The sequence below is a fragment of the Ornithorhynchus anatinus genome, unplaced genomic scaffold (genome assembly GCF_004115215.2).
Source record: "Ornithorhynchus anatinus isolate Pmale09 unplaced genomic scaffold, mOrnAna1.pri.v4 scaffold_264_arrow_ctg1, whole genome shotgun sequence".
Classification (NCBI taxonomy): Eukaryota; Metazoa; Chordata; class Mammalia; order Monotremata; family Ornithorhynchidae; genus Ornithorhynchus; species Ornithorhynchus anatinus.
In genome coordinates, this window is record NW_024396743.1 from 4,079,772 (window position 1) to 4,096,609 (window position 16,838).

The 16,838-nt window shown below is 57.0% G+C and overlaps 1 protein-coding gene across 3 annotated transcripts in view; it reads right to left on the reverse strand.

Annotated features, from left to right (window-relative positions):
- Nucleotides 1-12,897, reverse strand: part of CSNK1D (casein kinase 1 delta) — a 35,075-nt gene extending 22,178 nt beyond the window's left edge. For 2 of the 3 annotated variants that reach the window (XM_029057055.2, XM_029057056.2), the window contains exons 1-3: nucleotides 12,711-12,896; nucleotides 2,525-2,635; nucleotides 218-366 (exon numbers count right to left, since the gene is read on the reverse strand). In XM_029057055.2, coding sequence (XP_028912888.1) covers nucleotides 218-366; nucleotides 2,525-2,635; nucleotides 12,711-12,786 — 336 coding nt within the window. In that variant the 5' untranslated portion in view covers nucleotides 12,787-12,896. Of the gene's footprint in view, nucleotides 1-217; nucleotides 367-2,524; nucleotides 2,636-12,710 lie in introns of all 3 variants that reach the window. The other variant, XM_029057054.2, reaches the window with a different exon arrangement.
- Nucleotides 12,898-16,838: the final 3,941 nt, after the last annotated feature.

The window sequence follows — 16,838 nt, forward strand, 5'->3', positions numbered from 1 at the left end:
GTACGCGCTTCACAAATAGCACAATAGATTCATTGTCCTCAGAGGGGTGGGGCCCGCGACACAATAGGGACGCAGAGGATCAACTCCGCACTGGTCGGAGGGGTTCGATGAGATGGGGGAGTACCTCACTAGCTCACCCTCACCCCCCGCCGGCTCTCGGTCTTCCTGCTGCCCGACGGGTACCTCCTCACCGTCCCGTGCCCGCGACGCCCCTTACCATTTGGTCGGCCAGGAGGAGGACGGTTTTGAGACTGAATTTCCGGGAGCAGAAGTTGAAGAGGTCTTCCAGGCTCGGGCCCAGAAGCTCCATCACCATGACGTTGTAGTCCCCTTCGGCCCCGCACCACTTGATGGTGGGGATGCCCACTGCAAGACGGGCAGAGAGCGGCTTGGACCCGGAAGCCCGGGACAGGGTCTCGGCCTCCTTCCCCGCCCCAGAGCCCACCGCGGGCTCGGAGAGGGGGCGGCCGCCGGGGCCTCAACCGGACCCACCGTGGCAGGCCGATCTCCCGGCCCGAATCTGGGCGGGTCCCAAGGCGCCGATTCTGCGGTGGGGAAGGGTGAAGCCCCTATTTTCACCTCCCCGGCTTTTTGGCCCGGACTTCCAACCTCTGCTCGATCCCAGACCTGCAAGTTTCGGGGCAGGGCGGCCCCCAACCCGGGTCTTTTTGACCCATTAGAGCTGGCCCACATCTCCTCCTTCCCCGGCCCGTTCACCCCCGCAAAACCCCTTCTATTTTCCACCCCGAGCCTGAAACGAAAAGCCGGTAGGAGAGGGCCAACCACACGCCCGGTTTTTCCCCAGGCGCTTAGTACGACGCCCGGCACGTAGTAGGTACTTAACCAATACCATTCAAAACGAACCAACGGGTCCTTGGAGGACTCGACGGCCTCCCACCCGTCGGGTCCCACCCCACGGGGACTTTAAGGAGGTCACCGGCTGAGGGCCTGGGTTTCCTCCTCTCCAAAAAGATGAGGTGGATGGAATTTCAACTTTGCCGACGGCTTCGGGGTACGGTGCCCCGGGGAAAGGATTTCTCTAAATAGAGGAAAGGAGGAGGTGTCGGCCCTAATGACGATAGTAATTATAAAATCACGTGAGGCCTTACTATGTGCCAAGCACCGTTCTAAGCACTGGGGTAGATACAGGTTCATCAGGTCGGGTTCGGCCCCTGGCCCACAAGGGGGGACCCAGTCTAAGCAGGAGGGAGAACAGGTACCGGACCCCTTCGATTCGGATGGGGAAACGGACCCGGGGCAGTGAAGCGACTCGCCCGAGGTCACACATCAGACACGGGGCGGAACCGGGTTTAGAACCCAGGTCCTACTGGGCCTCGCTGCTTCTACGGCCTAGCGTCCCAGAGAACGGCAGGAAACATCAGTCCCGTTACCATCGGCCATCTACCTCGCTAAAAGTCTTCGCCAAACGGGGTACCCTGGGCATTCTGCGGTGTTCAGCGAGCATCTCGTAAGCCCCTTGTCGGCGGAGATCGTGGCTACCAACTCTATCACATTGGACTCGCCCAAGGGTTTAGCCCGGTGCTCCGCACACAGTGAGCGTTCAAAAACGGGAAGCAGCGTGGTCTAATGGAAAGGCCCCGGGGTCTCGGAGTCGAGAGAACCTGGGATCTCAGCCCGGCTCTGCCACTCGTCTGCCTATATTGTCTTGGGGCAGGTCACTTCACCGCTCTGGGCCTCAGTTTCCTCTGTCAAATGGAGATTCGAGATCTGTTCTCCCCTTCCGCTTAGACTGTAAACTCCAGGTTCAATCTCGGTGCTCAGTACGGTGCGTGGCACCTAGAAGGGTGGTACAGTGGGTACAGCACGGGCCTGGGAGTCAGTCACGGGTTCTAACCCCGGCTCCGCCACTTCGCCTGCTGTGACCCCGGGCAAGTCATTTCACTTCTCTGGGCCTCAGTTTCCTCATCTGGAAAATGGGGATTAAAAACTGTGAGCCCTAAATGGGACGGGGACCATGTCCAACCGATTAGCTTGTATCTGCCCCAGCGTTTGGAACAGTTCGCTCCACCGCGCCTCGGTTTCCTCATCGACAATATGGGGATCGGACACCCGTTGTCTCTGCCGCTTCAGCTGTGAGTCCCCTCGTGGTACGGGGATTGTGTCTGATCTGATTTTCCTCTCCCTATCCCAGCTCCCGAACTGCGATGATTACGACCGTTATTCACGGAAGCCCCGACGGACACATCCGTCTGCCCGGCTCCACTGCCGCCGTGCCCGCTGCCGTCCGAGGCATTCCGGGACCACCTAGACCCTCCCCCCGTCCCCGTCCATCCGGCTTCGGGCAGGCCCCGGGGCCACGGGCCGGACACGGCTACGGTGCCCGCTCGGAGGGGAGACCAAACCGACGGCTACGGGGGACCGACACACGGCGCCCTTTCTGCCCCCGTCTGGCATCCAAATCGCCCCCTCTCCGAACACGTGGTCCCCGCCAAATAAACCGCCGGAGTCCTGGGCCCCAGGGCCCCCCGCCCAGCTCCGATCCTCCCCTCGCGTCGGGCCTCACCTCCGCCCTGCATCATTTTGTAGATCTTGCTTTCGATATGGAGCTGAGGGTGCTTGGTTTTGACACATTCTAGCTTGATGGCCACCTCCTCCCCGGCAGCAATATCGGTGCCTGCGGGGGAGAAGACGAATGGCAGATGCTCAACGACCGGAAGCGGGGCCCGGCCTCGCGTGAAGCCCCCTCGCCTCGAGTTGTTCGGTCGAGGCACGAGGTGGGGAGGCTTTTGTGCTCCGCAAGAGGGGCGTCCCCCGGAAAGCAGTCAAGTGAGCAGGATCCCTCTTTGCCCGCCTTTCACAACCGGCACCCCCAACCACGGCCTCTTGCCCTGTTTCCCCACTGCCAAGCCTCTGAGGAGCGGCGTGGCCTGGAGAGCACGCAGGGCCGGGAATCAGAAGGACCTGGGTTCTAATCCCGGTTCCGCCACGTGGCTGCTGGGCGACCGCCTTGGGCGAGTCACTTCACTGGGCCTCAGTCACCTCATCTGGAAGACGGGGATTCACACCTTCTCCCCCTTAGCCTACGAGCCCCGTGTGGGACAGGGACTGTCCCCAACCTGATTAACTTGTAGCCGCTCCACTGCTGAGGACAGTGATTGGCACAGAGTCAGTGCTAGAACAGTGCTTGGCACATAGTAAGCGCTTAACAAATACCATCATTATTAGGGGAAGCAGCGTGGCCCGGTGGATAAGAGCAGCGGGCCGGGAGTCACGAGGACACGGGATCTAATCCCGACTCCGCCACCCGTCTGCTGTGCGACCTTGGCAAGTCACTTCCCTGGGACTCGGTCACCTCATCTGGAAAATGGGGATTGAGACTGTGAGCCCCACGGGGGACAGGGACCGTGTCCAACCTTCTTTCTCCCCCAGCGCTTAGTGCTTGAAAGAGAGGAAGCGCTTAATGACTACCTTTATTATATTAGCATCGTTTTGGGGGTAAGGCGCAGTCAGGCCGGCTCCCACCTCCCCTCCCGAGCCCACGTGCCGGTCTTCGGTGGCCTGGGGCTCCCTCCCTTCGTAGTTGATAGATCGCCACCCTCCCCACCTTCAAAACCTGATTAAAATCTCAGCTCCTCCAAGATGCCTTCCCCAATTAAGCCCTTACGACCCCCACTCCCCCTCCTTTCTGCGTCGCACTCGGTTCTGTCTCTTTTAAACACTTGCTATTCACCCCACCCTCCGCCACACAGCACTTATGTCCCTATCCGACATCTATCTCGCTGCCTCCCCGCCTCGACTGTAAGCTCCTTGTGGGCGGGGAATGCGTCTGTTTATCGTTAAAGTGTACTCTCCAGAGTGCTCAGGGCAGAGCTCCTCGCACAGTACGCGCTCAGTAAATACGATCGAACGAACCGCTATTGTACGTATTCTCTCAAACGTTCAGTGCTCTACGCACGAAAGCGCCCGGTAAATCCCATCGGTTGATCGACTATGGCCAGAATGGGAGCACCTAAGAGATCCCCAGAAGCAACTTTCCCCAATTCCCTGACGGTCCCTGTCCCGTCGTGCCGCCCGAGTCTCAAAGACCCCAATCCCAAAGGCGGGAACTTTGGTCTCCTCGCCGGCTCCACTCTATCGTCCTCCCCCAAACGCTCAGTACGGGGCTCGGCCCACGGTGAGAGCTCGATGAATCCCGCCGATCGACCGACTGATCCGCTGCCCCGTCGCCGTCGTCCCGGGCGGTTGGGTTTTGCGGCCTGGTTCGCGGAGCTGGGGTAAGGGCGGATGAGTTCATCTTGGCAGAGCCCTGGGCGATCCTCAGAGGCGCCACATAATAACGCCGATAATTACGAACCACTCGAGCCGCCCGGAAGGGCTGCCCCTGACGTCGACGTGTCTGGTGGGTTAAGTCACGGCCGAGAAACGCTCGAGAAGCCTCTGAGTCATCGTGAGTCGGCCAGAGCTGTTTCGCGTGGGGCGCTCTGCTTCTCGTCATCGGTGGGCACTTCCTGGGCGCTTACTGTGCGCACGGCACTGTCGGAAGGGCTTGGGAGAGTCCGATCCGCTCCCCTGAAGTCAGTCATTTAGGAAAAATGACAACCGTGCCATCTTCCTGGCCCTGCCTCATTCCCTCTCAAATCGCCCCACTTGAACGGTGGCCAAGAGCCCCACGGGGCGGGAGGATCCGATTAGCGTTTGGTCTGTAGGATGTGGGTGGGCGGCGGAAAAAGCAACCAGGAGTACGCTCTCGGCTTCCCGGTGACACATCCTATCGGCAAGCGAAACTGCAGTCCCCCGAAAACGTGGAAGGATCGAAGCGGATGCAGAATCCCCAATTTGGTGGCTCCACGGAAGCTTGCAAGGATCCAAGTGGATGCAGAACCCCGGACTCGGTGACCCCCAACGGGGTAGCTCCTGAGAATGGATGCCTTCTCATTCTACGACCACCCCTCCGGTCAGTCTTTCCTGGCAGAGGATGTTCTCCGTCCCGCAGCAACGGGGCCCTGACTTCCCAGAGGCGGCCGGGGAACCGGGACCGGCCGGGCACGAAGCCCGCCTCCAACGGATGCCCGCTCCGGCGGCCGTTGGCCGGTCACCCCGGGCCACAGCCCGAATTCCTTCTCTCCCGCCGAGCCCTCGGTAGCCGTATGCCGCCAAGGGGAAGGGACCGGATGGGACCGGTCCGACGCCCTCCCGGGAGCCGGTTTATCGCGTGCTTTCATCTCCTGAGATGATGACGGCGTTCTTTGTCTCTGGAGGCTGGCTTCCGGGGAGCGAGCGGTCACGGCAGGGGACAGGGCGGCACCCGGCTGTCTTGATGCCCACGTACCCAACGGCAGCTGTCTCCCCCAGCATTTTTTGGGGGCCCGGGAGGCTCGTATCAAGAGACGGGGTACCCTCCGTAGCTGCGCTCCTCGGAGGGAACGCGGGTCTCCGTAGACGACCGCCCTGAATGCCGCCGTGGTTCTCCGCTTGCTCCGCTCCCAGGCATCGCCCGGTCCCCTCCTCTAAATCACCGTGCATCTTCGGCAGGTCCCTGACCGAACCGCTGGCCGCCCGCTTGCCCGGTGGGATGCTCCTTCCCTGTCAGTTTCGATGGGGTTCAGGTGCAGGCTTCCGAATCGGGAGGGGATGGGGTCCGGAACCCACTGGGGCGAGGAGCCGGCCGCCGGACCAGCCAGGACGGACTGGGGGCCGGACGCTGGCCGGGGAAACTATGCGCTGACCGGAGGGTCGGCATTAGCGGCTCCTCCGAAAAGGGTCTTCACTTTGCATTTGCGAGCCACGGAAACGGGGACGGAAGGCGGGAGCTGGGCATCAAGCCCACCAAGGATGCCTCCTTCGGGACAACAGCTCGGTTGACTCACCTCAACGCACCCTCGGCCTGAAGACCGCTGCCGCCCGAAGGGGTGGAGGGAACTGAGGATCCAGGCGGCAGCAACGGCGGGTCTCGGCTCTACCCGGGCAGCCCCAAGGGTCACACGCCAAAAATGGCCCGGGAGGAAGACTCGACTCGGAATCGGGCGTCTTCTCCCGCTCTAACCCAGAAGGAGAGGAGGAACCTGCCAAATCAAATCCACACCTCCTGAAGGGGAGAGCATGATGCCATCAAAGTTCTGGCTGAGGTGGCACACTGGATGGGGGATGGAGGGGCAAGGGATGTTAAAAAAAAAAAAAAAAGCAACCTCACCGATCACCGTACACTGCCCCGTTGCATTACGTGAAAAGAAACTCAAAAAGCAATAGGCACTTGCTTCCCGGCACGTGCCTGAATCGGGTGGCCTTTCTTTTAAACAAAAACCGAAAAACTTACACTATATACCCGATCGCCAGAGACAACTCCAGCCCTTCTGAGGGACATCAACCCTGCTGGCGGGCCAACGCTTGGGCTGCCTCAGGCTCCGGGCACCAGCCAAGTAATCCCTCCCGCTCCATGGGGCGACATTACCCCGCCTGGGCGTTGGCCACAACTGGAGAAGATCCGTTACCATCTCCTCGGGGACCTTTCCGGGCTGGCTCTCGTTCCGGCGGGCCGTTCCCGAATCCCCGGCCGCGAGGGGCCGCGGAGACCGTGGATCTTCCGGATGACGGTCCGGGTGGGGGCCCGGCCGCATCGTGGAAGCGGGACCGCACTCTGTCTTCTCCCGCGGGTGCTGGGCCCGGCACGCTGCGAGACGGCCCTCTCTCCGAGCCCCTCAAAGCCAGGCGCGGCCTCGTCGGGGTCGGTTTCCCGACCCCCTCGGGGGCCGCCAGGAAACGCAGACGACCCAAACCAGGCCCGGCAGAACCTCGGCGGCTTGATAAATTAATAACAGCGGTGGTATTGATTAAGCGCTTACTAGGTGTCGAGGCCCGTTCTAAACGCTGGTGTAGATACAAGCTATTGAGGTTGGGCACAGTCCCTGCCCCACACGGGGCTCACAATCTTAACCCTCATTTTAAAGACGAGGTGACTGAGGCACAGAAGATCTTACCCAAGATCCACAGAGCAGACAAGGGGAGGAGCCGGGATCGGAACCCAGGTCCTCTCGACTCCCAGGCCCGTGCTCTATCCACTAAGCCGCGCCGCTTCGACGTGAAGGGGGCGGGTTCGAGAGTGTCAAGACGCATTACTGCGGGGGAGACGGGACACACGACCTTCGTCCCATAGCCACGCTAAGTGAGGCTACGTGGCGGAACTTAATTATGAAAACAAGCGTGTTTGCGTCCCAGAATTTCACAGAAACAATTATGTCAGAGCAAGGCAACCGAATAGCCCTTCTTCTCCCTGACCTCAGTTTATAAAAACAAACTAGTAGTAAAAGTAGTCCAGGCCTGGGAGCCAACGGATCTGGGTTCTAATCCCGGCTCTGCCGCCGGCCTGTCGGGTGTGACCTTGGGCAAATAACTTCTCCGTTGCTCAGTTTCCTCATCTGTACGATGGGGGTACATCTCTGCTCTCCCTTTTTCTTGGACCGGGACCTCCAAGTGGGACAGGGTCCGTTTCTGATCCGATCTCTCTGGGATCTACCCCAGTGCTTGGCCCAGTGCTTGCCACTTATCAAATACCTCCATTCTTATTAAATCCGGCAAGTCCCTGCGTGTCTGTCTGCAGATTTGCCCCTGGATGGGAACTTCAATCTCCCCAGCTGGCCAGGGTCCGGGTTCTGACCGCCCCGAGGGGGGTGATCCTGGCAAGCCCCCTTCTATCGGGATGGGAGTATCGAACGCGGGCGAGGGGGGCTAATGGCCTGTTTCTTCGGTCCGAGATCCAGACGCCGAGGTACCCGGTTGCCAAAATCCACTCTCCTGAGTCAGTTCGCTCCCTCTCCCGGCGTTGCTGAGGAGGCACCCGCCGTGACTATTTATAAATATCAATATTTAAATCGAAAACCCAACCCAACTGGCGCACGGTGACGACACGGCTCGCCCCTCCCCACCCCGCCCCCCTCCCCACCCCGCCCCCCCGCCGGGCCGCTGAACTTGGTCGAGAACGGGGTCACTTAACAAGTTAACCGGGAACCAAAAATCCGGTTCTGCCGTCTGTCTGTCGAATGACCTGAACGGTAAAAGCCCAACCCTGGACCTGGGCTGGTTCGGACTATGGGGTTCTCATTTTCCTTCCGAAAAACAAAAACACAAGGAAGAAAAAAGAAAAGCTTTCATGTGGAGCATTCCTGGCTATCTAGAGAACCTAACAGGAAAGAGGCAGAGGGATCAGAAATCCACAGGGATTTAATGGGGCTTTCTCTTGAACCGAGGGTCCAAATTAAATCATCTATAGTCTGACCTGTTTCTTCACGTGGGGGACACGAACAACGGCTGGTCCTCTAAGACCAGCCACAGCAAGCCACACTTTGGGCTGCAAGTTCTTCAGGTTCCAACCTGATTAGCTTGTATCCACCCCAGTGCTTAGTACAGTGCCTGGACACAGTAAGGGTTTAACAAATACCCTTAAAAAACCAAGTCAGGTGGTTTGGATCCTTGTGTATAATAACACGGCCCTGGGCAAAGCTGAAAGATAATAATAGTTGGTGTTTTGATTAAATGCTTACCGTATACCAAGCACTGTATTAAGCGCTGGGGTAGATACGAGATCATCAGGTCCCACATGGGGCTCACGGTCTAAGTAAGGGGGAGAACAGATATCGGATCCCCATTTTACAGATGAAGGAAGTGAGGCCCAGAAGTGACTTATCCAAGGCCACACGGAAGGTGCGTGGAGGAGCCGGGACTAGAACCCAGGTCCTGACTCCCGGACCTGGGCTCTTTCCGCTAGGAAGCTATTGCATTTTTCACCCTCAAAGCAATGCAAGCTGGTGGAAAGAGCATGGAAAAATCTGGAGTCGTGGCCTTGGCTATGTCACTTAACCTCTAGACTTCACCCCCCCGCCCAGACCATAAACTCACTGTGGGCAGGGAATGTGTCGTGCTGTATTTTCCCAAGCGCTTAGAACAGTGCTCTGCACCCGGGAAGCACTCAATAAATACACCTGAATGAATGAACGAATCTCACTGGGCCTCGATCGGCTCATCAAGAAAATAAGCGGGCCGGGGGGCCTCGGGTGGGAGAGGGGATACACTCACGTCCCCCAATTCTGTCTCTCCCCCAGGGGCTTAAGATGTAACAGATACTTCATAAACGCTACAATCATCATTAATGAGCTGTAAACCAAGGCCTACGTTGATGGTTCGGTGAGGGGGAGGTGTGAGTCTGCACCCAGAGATTCAATCCAAACACAGGAGCTCCGGAAGGGCCTTTTGCACTGAATTTGATAAAAACGAAAGGCCAGGCCCAGGATATAAGGGTGTAATAACGCCTAACTTCACCAAAGACTAAAACTGGGACTCCAGGCTCTCCCCGTCCGGAAAACGGGAATGATGCCGCTTTGCGGGGGACGCCCGGTTCAATGAGGTCCAAGGATTGCTCACCGCAAACTCCGTCCGTCCACAATGCTACACGGGACAGCAGTACGAAGTAGGAAGAAAGCAGCGTGGCCTAGTGGATAGGGGACAGGCCGGGGAGTCAGAGGACCTGGGTTCTAATCCTGGCTCCGCCCCCGTCTATGAGACCGTGGTTAAGTTGCTTCACTTTAGGCCTCGGTTCCCTCGTCTGTAAAACGGGGATTAAGACTCTGAGCCCCAAGTGGGACAGGGACCGTGTCCAACTTGTCCACCCTACCGCTTAGCACAGTGCCCGGGAGCGCTTAATACCGTAATAGTACAGGAAGAGCAGTACCGAACATCCCTAGGGGAAACCCTAAGAGCTCGGGAGGTCAAAAACAGAGAACTGACAAATTCCCTGCCCACAGGGAACTTCTAGAATAGTTCGGGGACTTGGGCACAAAACGTCTTTACAGACAGAGTCATCTAAATAAATAAGTGAATGGACAGCTGAAGGAATGTTGACACAGAAAAGTGCTGAGCCCGGCAAACCACAAATATATTCCAAGCCCGAGATGGCCGATGGCTTTACGTGGCTCGGGATGCTGGGAATCAATCGCGAGAGGCGGGCGGGAGGTGGAGGTTTCAGAACGGAAACTCTCCCCGCTTCGTGTTTCACGGCAACTGGAAGCTCTGCGAGGGCAGGGATCGGGTCAACCAACTCTCTGGCACCGTACTCTCCCGAGCCTTTAGTACAGTGCTCTGCACGTAGTAAGCGCTCTCTAGATAACTCAGATGATCATTCATTCAGTCAGATTTCTTGAGCGCTTACCGGGTGCAGGACGCTGTACCGAGAGCTTGGAAAGTCCAATTTGGCAAAAAAGAGGGACAATCCCTGCCCACAGCGGGCTAACAGTCTAGAAGGGGGGAGACAGAAAGCAAAACAAGAGGCGTCGAAAGAAAAAAACAGAATTAGAGATATATGCACGGCACGATCGGATTCAGGACGCCTCCCAGGACCTTTCACTGCGTTCCGTATCCAGTCGGGCCCTCGACCAGTCGTAGTCCTTGGCCTCCTGAACGGCCTCCTGAACTGCCTCTGCCCCTTGGGCGGGGGGAGGGGGTCCCCGCACCCCAAGACGCTTACGTTCGTACCTTTCGATCGCCGTCGTCCCCCGATCTGTTACCGATTTTAACATCTGTCTCCCCAGACAGATGGCAAGCTCCTTGAGGCCAGCGATCGTCCCTAGCGACTCCGCTCTCTCTCCCGAAGCGTTCGGGACAACAGTCTGCACGGTCGGTACTCGGTAAACAACACCTACGGACTGATCCAGGACTCTCCGGGCCCAGACCGGTCATCTCCCCGGCCCCCGCCGTTTCAGCTGGAGAGACCGAGGTCCGGAGAGGTTTAAGTCACTTGGCCAAGGTTGGGAAGAGGGCTCGCTTTCCGGGTCCGCCCCGGGCCGTCCGGACAGCAGGGGTGACCGATTCCTCTACGAGAAGGCCGGGAAGACAAGCAACAGCTCATCCGTCCCGGGCGTGGCCGGACGGCCCGGGACCTGGGAATCTCCTGGCTTCCGACCGCTGGATCTTGGCATTCCCCCACCCCCACGTGGAGGAGGCCCACGGGCTCGGGCCCGCGCGGGCGACGCGCCGGAGCCGCCGATCCTCCGCAGGGGAGACCGGACCTCGGCCCGTGGCCCTCCCCTCTTCTCTCTAAAGAGCCCGGGGCCCGGCCAGCTGCGGGGTAACTTGATCGCCGGCCTCTGAGCTCTTCACCTGGAGCTGCCAAGATTTCATCTGGTGCATTGTGTGTGAGAGAGCGGGTAGCCAAGACTACGGTTCCCCCGGCCACAGAGGCCTTCGACCAGAGGGGGTGGGGGGAGGAAGGAACGAGCACATCTGACATTTTCAGGCGACCGAACTGCCCGCACCTGGTTGACCTAACAAATTCTATCCGAGGCACGTCCGTCTTTCCTTCCTTCCTCCCTCCGGGGCTGGGTGCGATCTAACGGCACCGGCTGTGGGGGCAACTAGGGGTTCGCGGGGGGCATCTCCGGCCCCTCTAACTTGCAGGAGTCTGCTGTCACTTCTCTGTCACTTCTCCAACTGGAACTTCAAAAACAACCAACCCTGCCTTCCCCGGCCTTCCCCATCCTTCCAGCGCTCAAATTTCCCTTCCTGCCCAAGCAAACAGCTTTAACCCTTCCCTTTCTTCCCCGGTGTGGCAAGTTCCTTTCCAAGGGATGGCCGGCGACCGTCTCCGGGCAGTACCACCTCAGAGCCCGGCTCGATCCGACGGCAGAACCCTTTTGACCGAGGCATGCGGGTGGAGACTCTGATTAAAATCCTACTTCCTCCTAGACCGTGAGCCCCAAGTGGACCGGGCCCGTCCCCGACCCGATCGCCTTCCATCTGCCCGGTGCCTGGCACCGAGGAAGCGCTTAGCAAGTACCGTAATCATTATCGTTCTTATTCCGGAGCCCTTCTCTGGCAGGAGGGAGGGCGATGAGTTGCGGGCCGGGAGGGGCCGGTCCGGCTCCTGGCTCTCGAGTCGCCCCTAGTCACCCCAGGTAGCTCCACAAAAGGGGGGTGGGAGGGTGGAAGAAGCAGGGAGAGGAGAAGAGGAGGAGCGGCACGGCGTGGTGGATGGAGCGGAAACCCTGGAGTTGGGAGGTCATGGGTTCTAATCCTAGCTCCCTCACTCGTCTGCTGCGTGACCTTGGGCAAGTCGCTTCGCTTCTCGGGGCCTCAGTTCCCTCACCTGGAAAATGGGGAGACACTGAGCCCCACGGGGCTGCGTCCAATCCGATCTGCCTGGATCCGCCCCGGCGTTTAGTACGGCGCCTGGCACATAGTAAGCGCTTAACCAGTATCCTTATTATTAATCGGGATGACCCAGAGCCGAAGAGGGATGGGTCCGAGGGAGAAGCTGAATATTCTTCCATGTTGCCCGGGGTGGGGGGGCTCCCCTACGTCGACTGATGGTACTTTTGGAGGAGCTATGTATGCAGCTCCGTACTGAACGCTTAGCCGCCCCTACTTGTCGTTTGGGGGGGACGACAGGATGCTTATTGCCTCAACCTGACTTCCCTGTTCTCTTGGGGTTGAGCCCTAACCGTCCCAGGCCAGGATGGTGCCAGCCCCCCGGCCTCGGAGGCAGAGTCTAAGGCTGGACTTGGGGGAGAGGGAGGGAGGGGTGTCTCTGGGGTGGGGATAAGGGGGTGACACCCCCCCATTTGGGGTCCTCTTCTGCACCCGTGGGAAGTGGGGTGATCTATGGATGGGGGGAGGGGGGAGATGCTCGAGCGCTCCGATTAGACCGCTGCAAAGTTGGGGGGCTGGGGGAAGAGGGGAAGGGAGAGGGGGAGGTTTTGGTTCCTCACCGAGATAAATGTCTCCGAAGGAACCGCTGCCGATCTTCCGGCCCAACCGGTACCGGTTGCCGACTCTCAGCTCCATGGCGGCCGGGGTCGGGGCCGGTCGCTTCCCGACTCTGCGGCCCGGGGTCTGCGAGGGGCCGAGGAGGAGCAGGAGCAGGAGCCGGGGCCGGAGCAGGAGCCGGAGCCGGGGCCGGAGCAGGAGCCGGAGCCGGGGCCGGAGCCGGAGCCGCCGCCGCTGCCGCTACTGCGGGTCCCCGACTCCGCCCCTTCCCTTCCTCCCTCCCTTCCTTCCCTCCCTCCCTTCCTCCGTCCGTCCGTCCCCCGGCCCTTCACGGCCCCGCTTTCGCCATGGCTTTCCGGCCGGCCGGCCGGTCCCGCGGCCCCAATCGGGGCGGAGGGGACAGTCCGAGCGCCGCCGCCCCTGCTCCCGCCGCCGCCGGCCCCGCGGGCCGCCTCCCCGCCGCGGATGGACGCGGATCTTCCGGGCCCCCGAACCCCCGCCTTCAGCCACCCGGAGGAGCCGCCGCCGCCATGGCGCTGTGACGTCACTTCCCCTAGCAACCCGGAGGGCGGGGCCCACTCGCCCCCAGGAGCCCCGCCCGGGGGGCTTTTTCCTCTTCATTCATTCATTCATTCATTCATTCATTCATTCATTCATTCGTTCGTTCGTTCGGTCATTCATTCATTCACGCGTTCGGTCATTCATTCATTCACGCGTTCGGTCATTCGGTCAGCCAGTCCTTCAGTCATTCGTTCAGTCACTCATATATTCGTTCTTTCACTCCTTCAGTCAGTCATATATTCTTTCAGTCATTCGCTCAGTCAGTCAGTCATTCATTCATCCCTTCAGTCAGTCATTCACTCAGTCAGTCCTTCATTCACTCGTTCATTCATTCATTCATTCATTCCTTCATTCATTCATTCCTTCAGTCAGTCATAGATTCATTCTTTCATTCCTTCAGTCAGTCATATATATTTATTCCTTCAGTCAGTCAGTCAGTCATTCACTCAGTCAGTCCTTCATTCATTCGCTCAGTCATTCAGTCATTCGTTCAGTCAGTCATATATTCATTCTTTCATTCCTTCAGTCGGTTATATATTCATTCATTCATTCATTCAGTCAGTCAGTCAGTCAGTCAGTCTTTCCTTCAGTCATATATTCATTCATTCATTCCTTCAGTCAGTCAGTCATTCACTCAGTCAGTCCTTCATTCATTCGTTCAGTCAGTCATTCAGTCATTCAGTCGCATATTCATTCTTTCATTTCTTCAGTCGGTTATATATTCATTCAGTCAGTCAGTCATATATTCATTCATTCAGTCAGTCAGTCAGTTATATATTCATTCATTCAGGCAATCTTATATTCGGTCAGTCAGTCATAGACTCATTCATTCATTCAGTCAGTCAGTCATATATTCAGTCAGTCATTCAGTCACTCATTTAGTCAGTCATTCACTTGTCTGCTGTGTGACCTTGAGCAAGTCACTTAACTTCTCTGTGCCTGAGTTACCTCATCTGTAAACACTAAAAGTGTTAGTCCCACATAGGACAACCTGATGACCTTGTATCTCCCCCAGCGCTTAGAACAGTGCTGGGCACATAGTAAGCACTTAACAAATACCAACATTATTATTATTAAATATCATTATTATTATTATTATTTATTCATTCAATAGTATCTATTGAGCGCTTACCTTGTGCAGAGCTCTGCACTAAGCACTTGGAAAGTACAATTCAGCAAATTGTTCTTGGGCGCTTATCGCGTGGCAGACACTGCGCTAAGCCCTAGGGTGGACACGAGCTAATCAGGTTGGACACAGTCCCTGTCCCACGTGGGGGCTCCCAGTCTTAATCCCCATTTTTCAGAGGTGGTAACTGAGGCCCAGAGAGGCAATCGGTGTTATTTATCGAGCGCTTACTATGGGCAGAGCACTGTACTAAGCGCTTGGAGAGTACAATATGACAGAATTAGGATGGTATTTGTTAAGCATTTACTATGTGGCAAGCACCATTCTAAGCACTGGGGTAGATACAAGATCATCAGGTTATCCCACGTGAGGCTCACAATCTTAATCCCCATTTCACCGATGAGGTCACTGAGGCCCAGAGAAGTTAAGTGGCTCACCCAAGGTCACACAGCAGACGAGAGGCGGAGCCGGGACTAGGACCCACATCCTCTGACTCTCAAGCCTCTGCTCTTTCCACTAAGCCACGCAGAAGACACGTTCCCTGCCCACAGCTTAGTTTACAGTGTAAGTGAAGTGACTCGGCCAAGGTCACACAGCAGACAGGTGTGGCAGAATTGGAATTAGAATCCAGGCCCTCTGACTCCAAGGCTGGTGCTCTTTCCACTAGGCCACACGGCTTCTCTTATCACCCAAAGGTAGAAGTCGACAACAGAGAGACGGGGGAAACCCTAAACACCGGGCCACCCCGCTTTCTCCCCGGCCCCTCCATTGCTGTTAATATTATTATTCATCGTATTTATTGAGCGCGTATCGGGTGCAGAACCCTGTACTAAGCTCTTGGGAGAGCACAATGTAACATCACATTCCCTGCTCACAACGAGCTCACAGTCGAGAGGGGGAGACAGACATTGATATAAATAGATAAATAAATAAATTTCAGATATGTGCCTTGGGGAAGGGAGAGTGGATGAATGACGAAGAAATATGACTGCCGCAGAAGGGAGTAGGAGAAGAGGAGAGGAGGGGTCAGTCAGGGAAGTCTTCCTGGAGGAGTTGATGTGGTTCTGGGTGTCAGGCAGATGGGGTTGACACGAGAGAGTCAGGCCCGACCGTCCCTCTTCCGCCCGAAGCTCACGGTCCAAAGGGAAGGGGCGGCGGGTATCGGATCCTTATTTTAAAGAGGAGGAAACTGAGGCACAGAGAAGTGAAGTGACTCGCCCACAGTCACACAGCTGTCAGGTGGCAGAACCTGGATTTGAACCCATGACCTCTGACTCCCAAGTCCGTGCTCACTGTACTAAGCGCTGGGGAGGATACACGCAAATCGGGCTGGATACAATCTCTGTCCCGCACGGGGCTCACGGTCTTCATCCCCATTTTACAGATGAGGGAACTGAGGCACCGGGCGGTAAAGTGACTTACCCAGGGCCAAGCAGCCGACAAACGGATTAGAACCCAGGACCTTCTGACTCCCAGGCCCGTGTTCCAGCCGCTCTGCCATGCTGCGTCCCAAGAGATATTAAGAAATCTTATGAGAGGAAAGAGGCGGTTTAATTTAACGGCCTCCATCTAGGGGGAAAGGCCCTGATTTTTCTCTTAAATGCTTCATTTCCCCCTGAACCAGCCGCCAAGAAAATCCGGGTTTTGGGTTAGCGGGTGAAGCCCATCCCGGTCGGTTTCGTCTGAGTCGGGGAATGATTGAATGAATGAACAGATGAATGAAGAAAGGCCACACCCACTAACCTCTCCCTTGAAGTCCAAAGGCGAGTGTAGAGTCGCTCGGAGTTTTTCCGAACTGCGCGAGATTTCCAAGGCGCTTGGTTTGGATCTTTTAAATGTCTGCTTCGAAAGGATAATGAGGTATTCGTTAAGCACTTACTACGTGCCAGGCACTGTACTAAGCGCTGGGGTGGATGCAAGTCAATTAAGGGGGACACAGACCCCGTCCCATATGATAATAATAATAATAATAATGTTGGTATTTGTTAAGCGCTTACTATGTGCAGAGCACTGTTCTAAGCGCTGGGGTAGACACAGGGGAAGCAGGTTGTCCCACGTGGGGCTCACAGATGAGGTAACTGAGGCACAGAGAAGTTAAGTGACTTGCCCACAGTCACACAGCTGACAAGTGGCAGAGCCGGTATTCGAACCCATGACCTCTGACTCATTCATTCATTCATTCAATAGTATTTATTGAGCGCTTACTATGTGCAGAGCACTGTACTAAGCGCTTGGGATGAACAAGTCGGCAACAGATAGAGACAGTCCCTGCCGTTTGACGGACTTATGGTCTAATCGGGGGAGACGGACGGACGAGAACGATGGTACTAAACAGCGTCAAGGGGAAGAACATCTCGTAAAAACGATGGCAACTAAATAGAATCGAGGCGATGTACGATTCATTAACAAAATAAATAGGGTAACGAAAATATATACAGTTGAG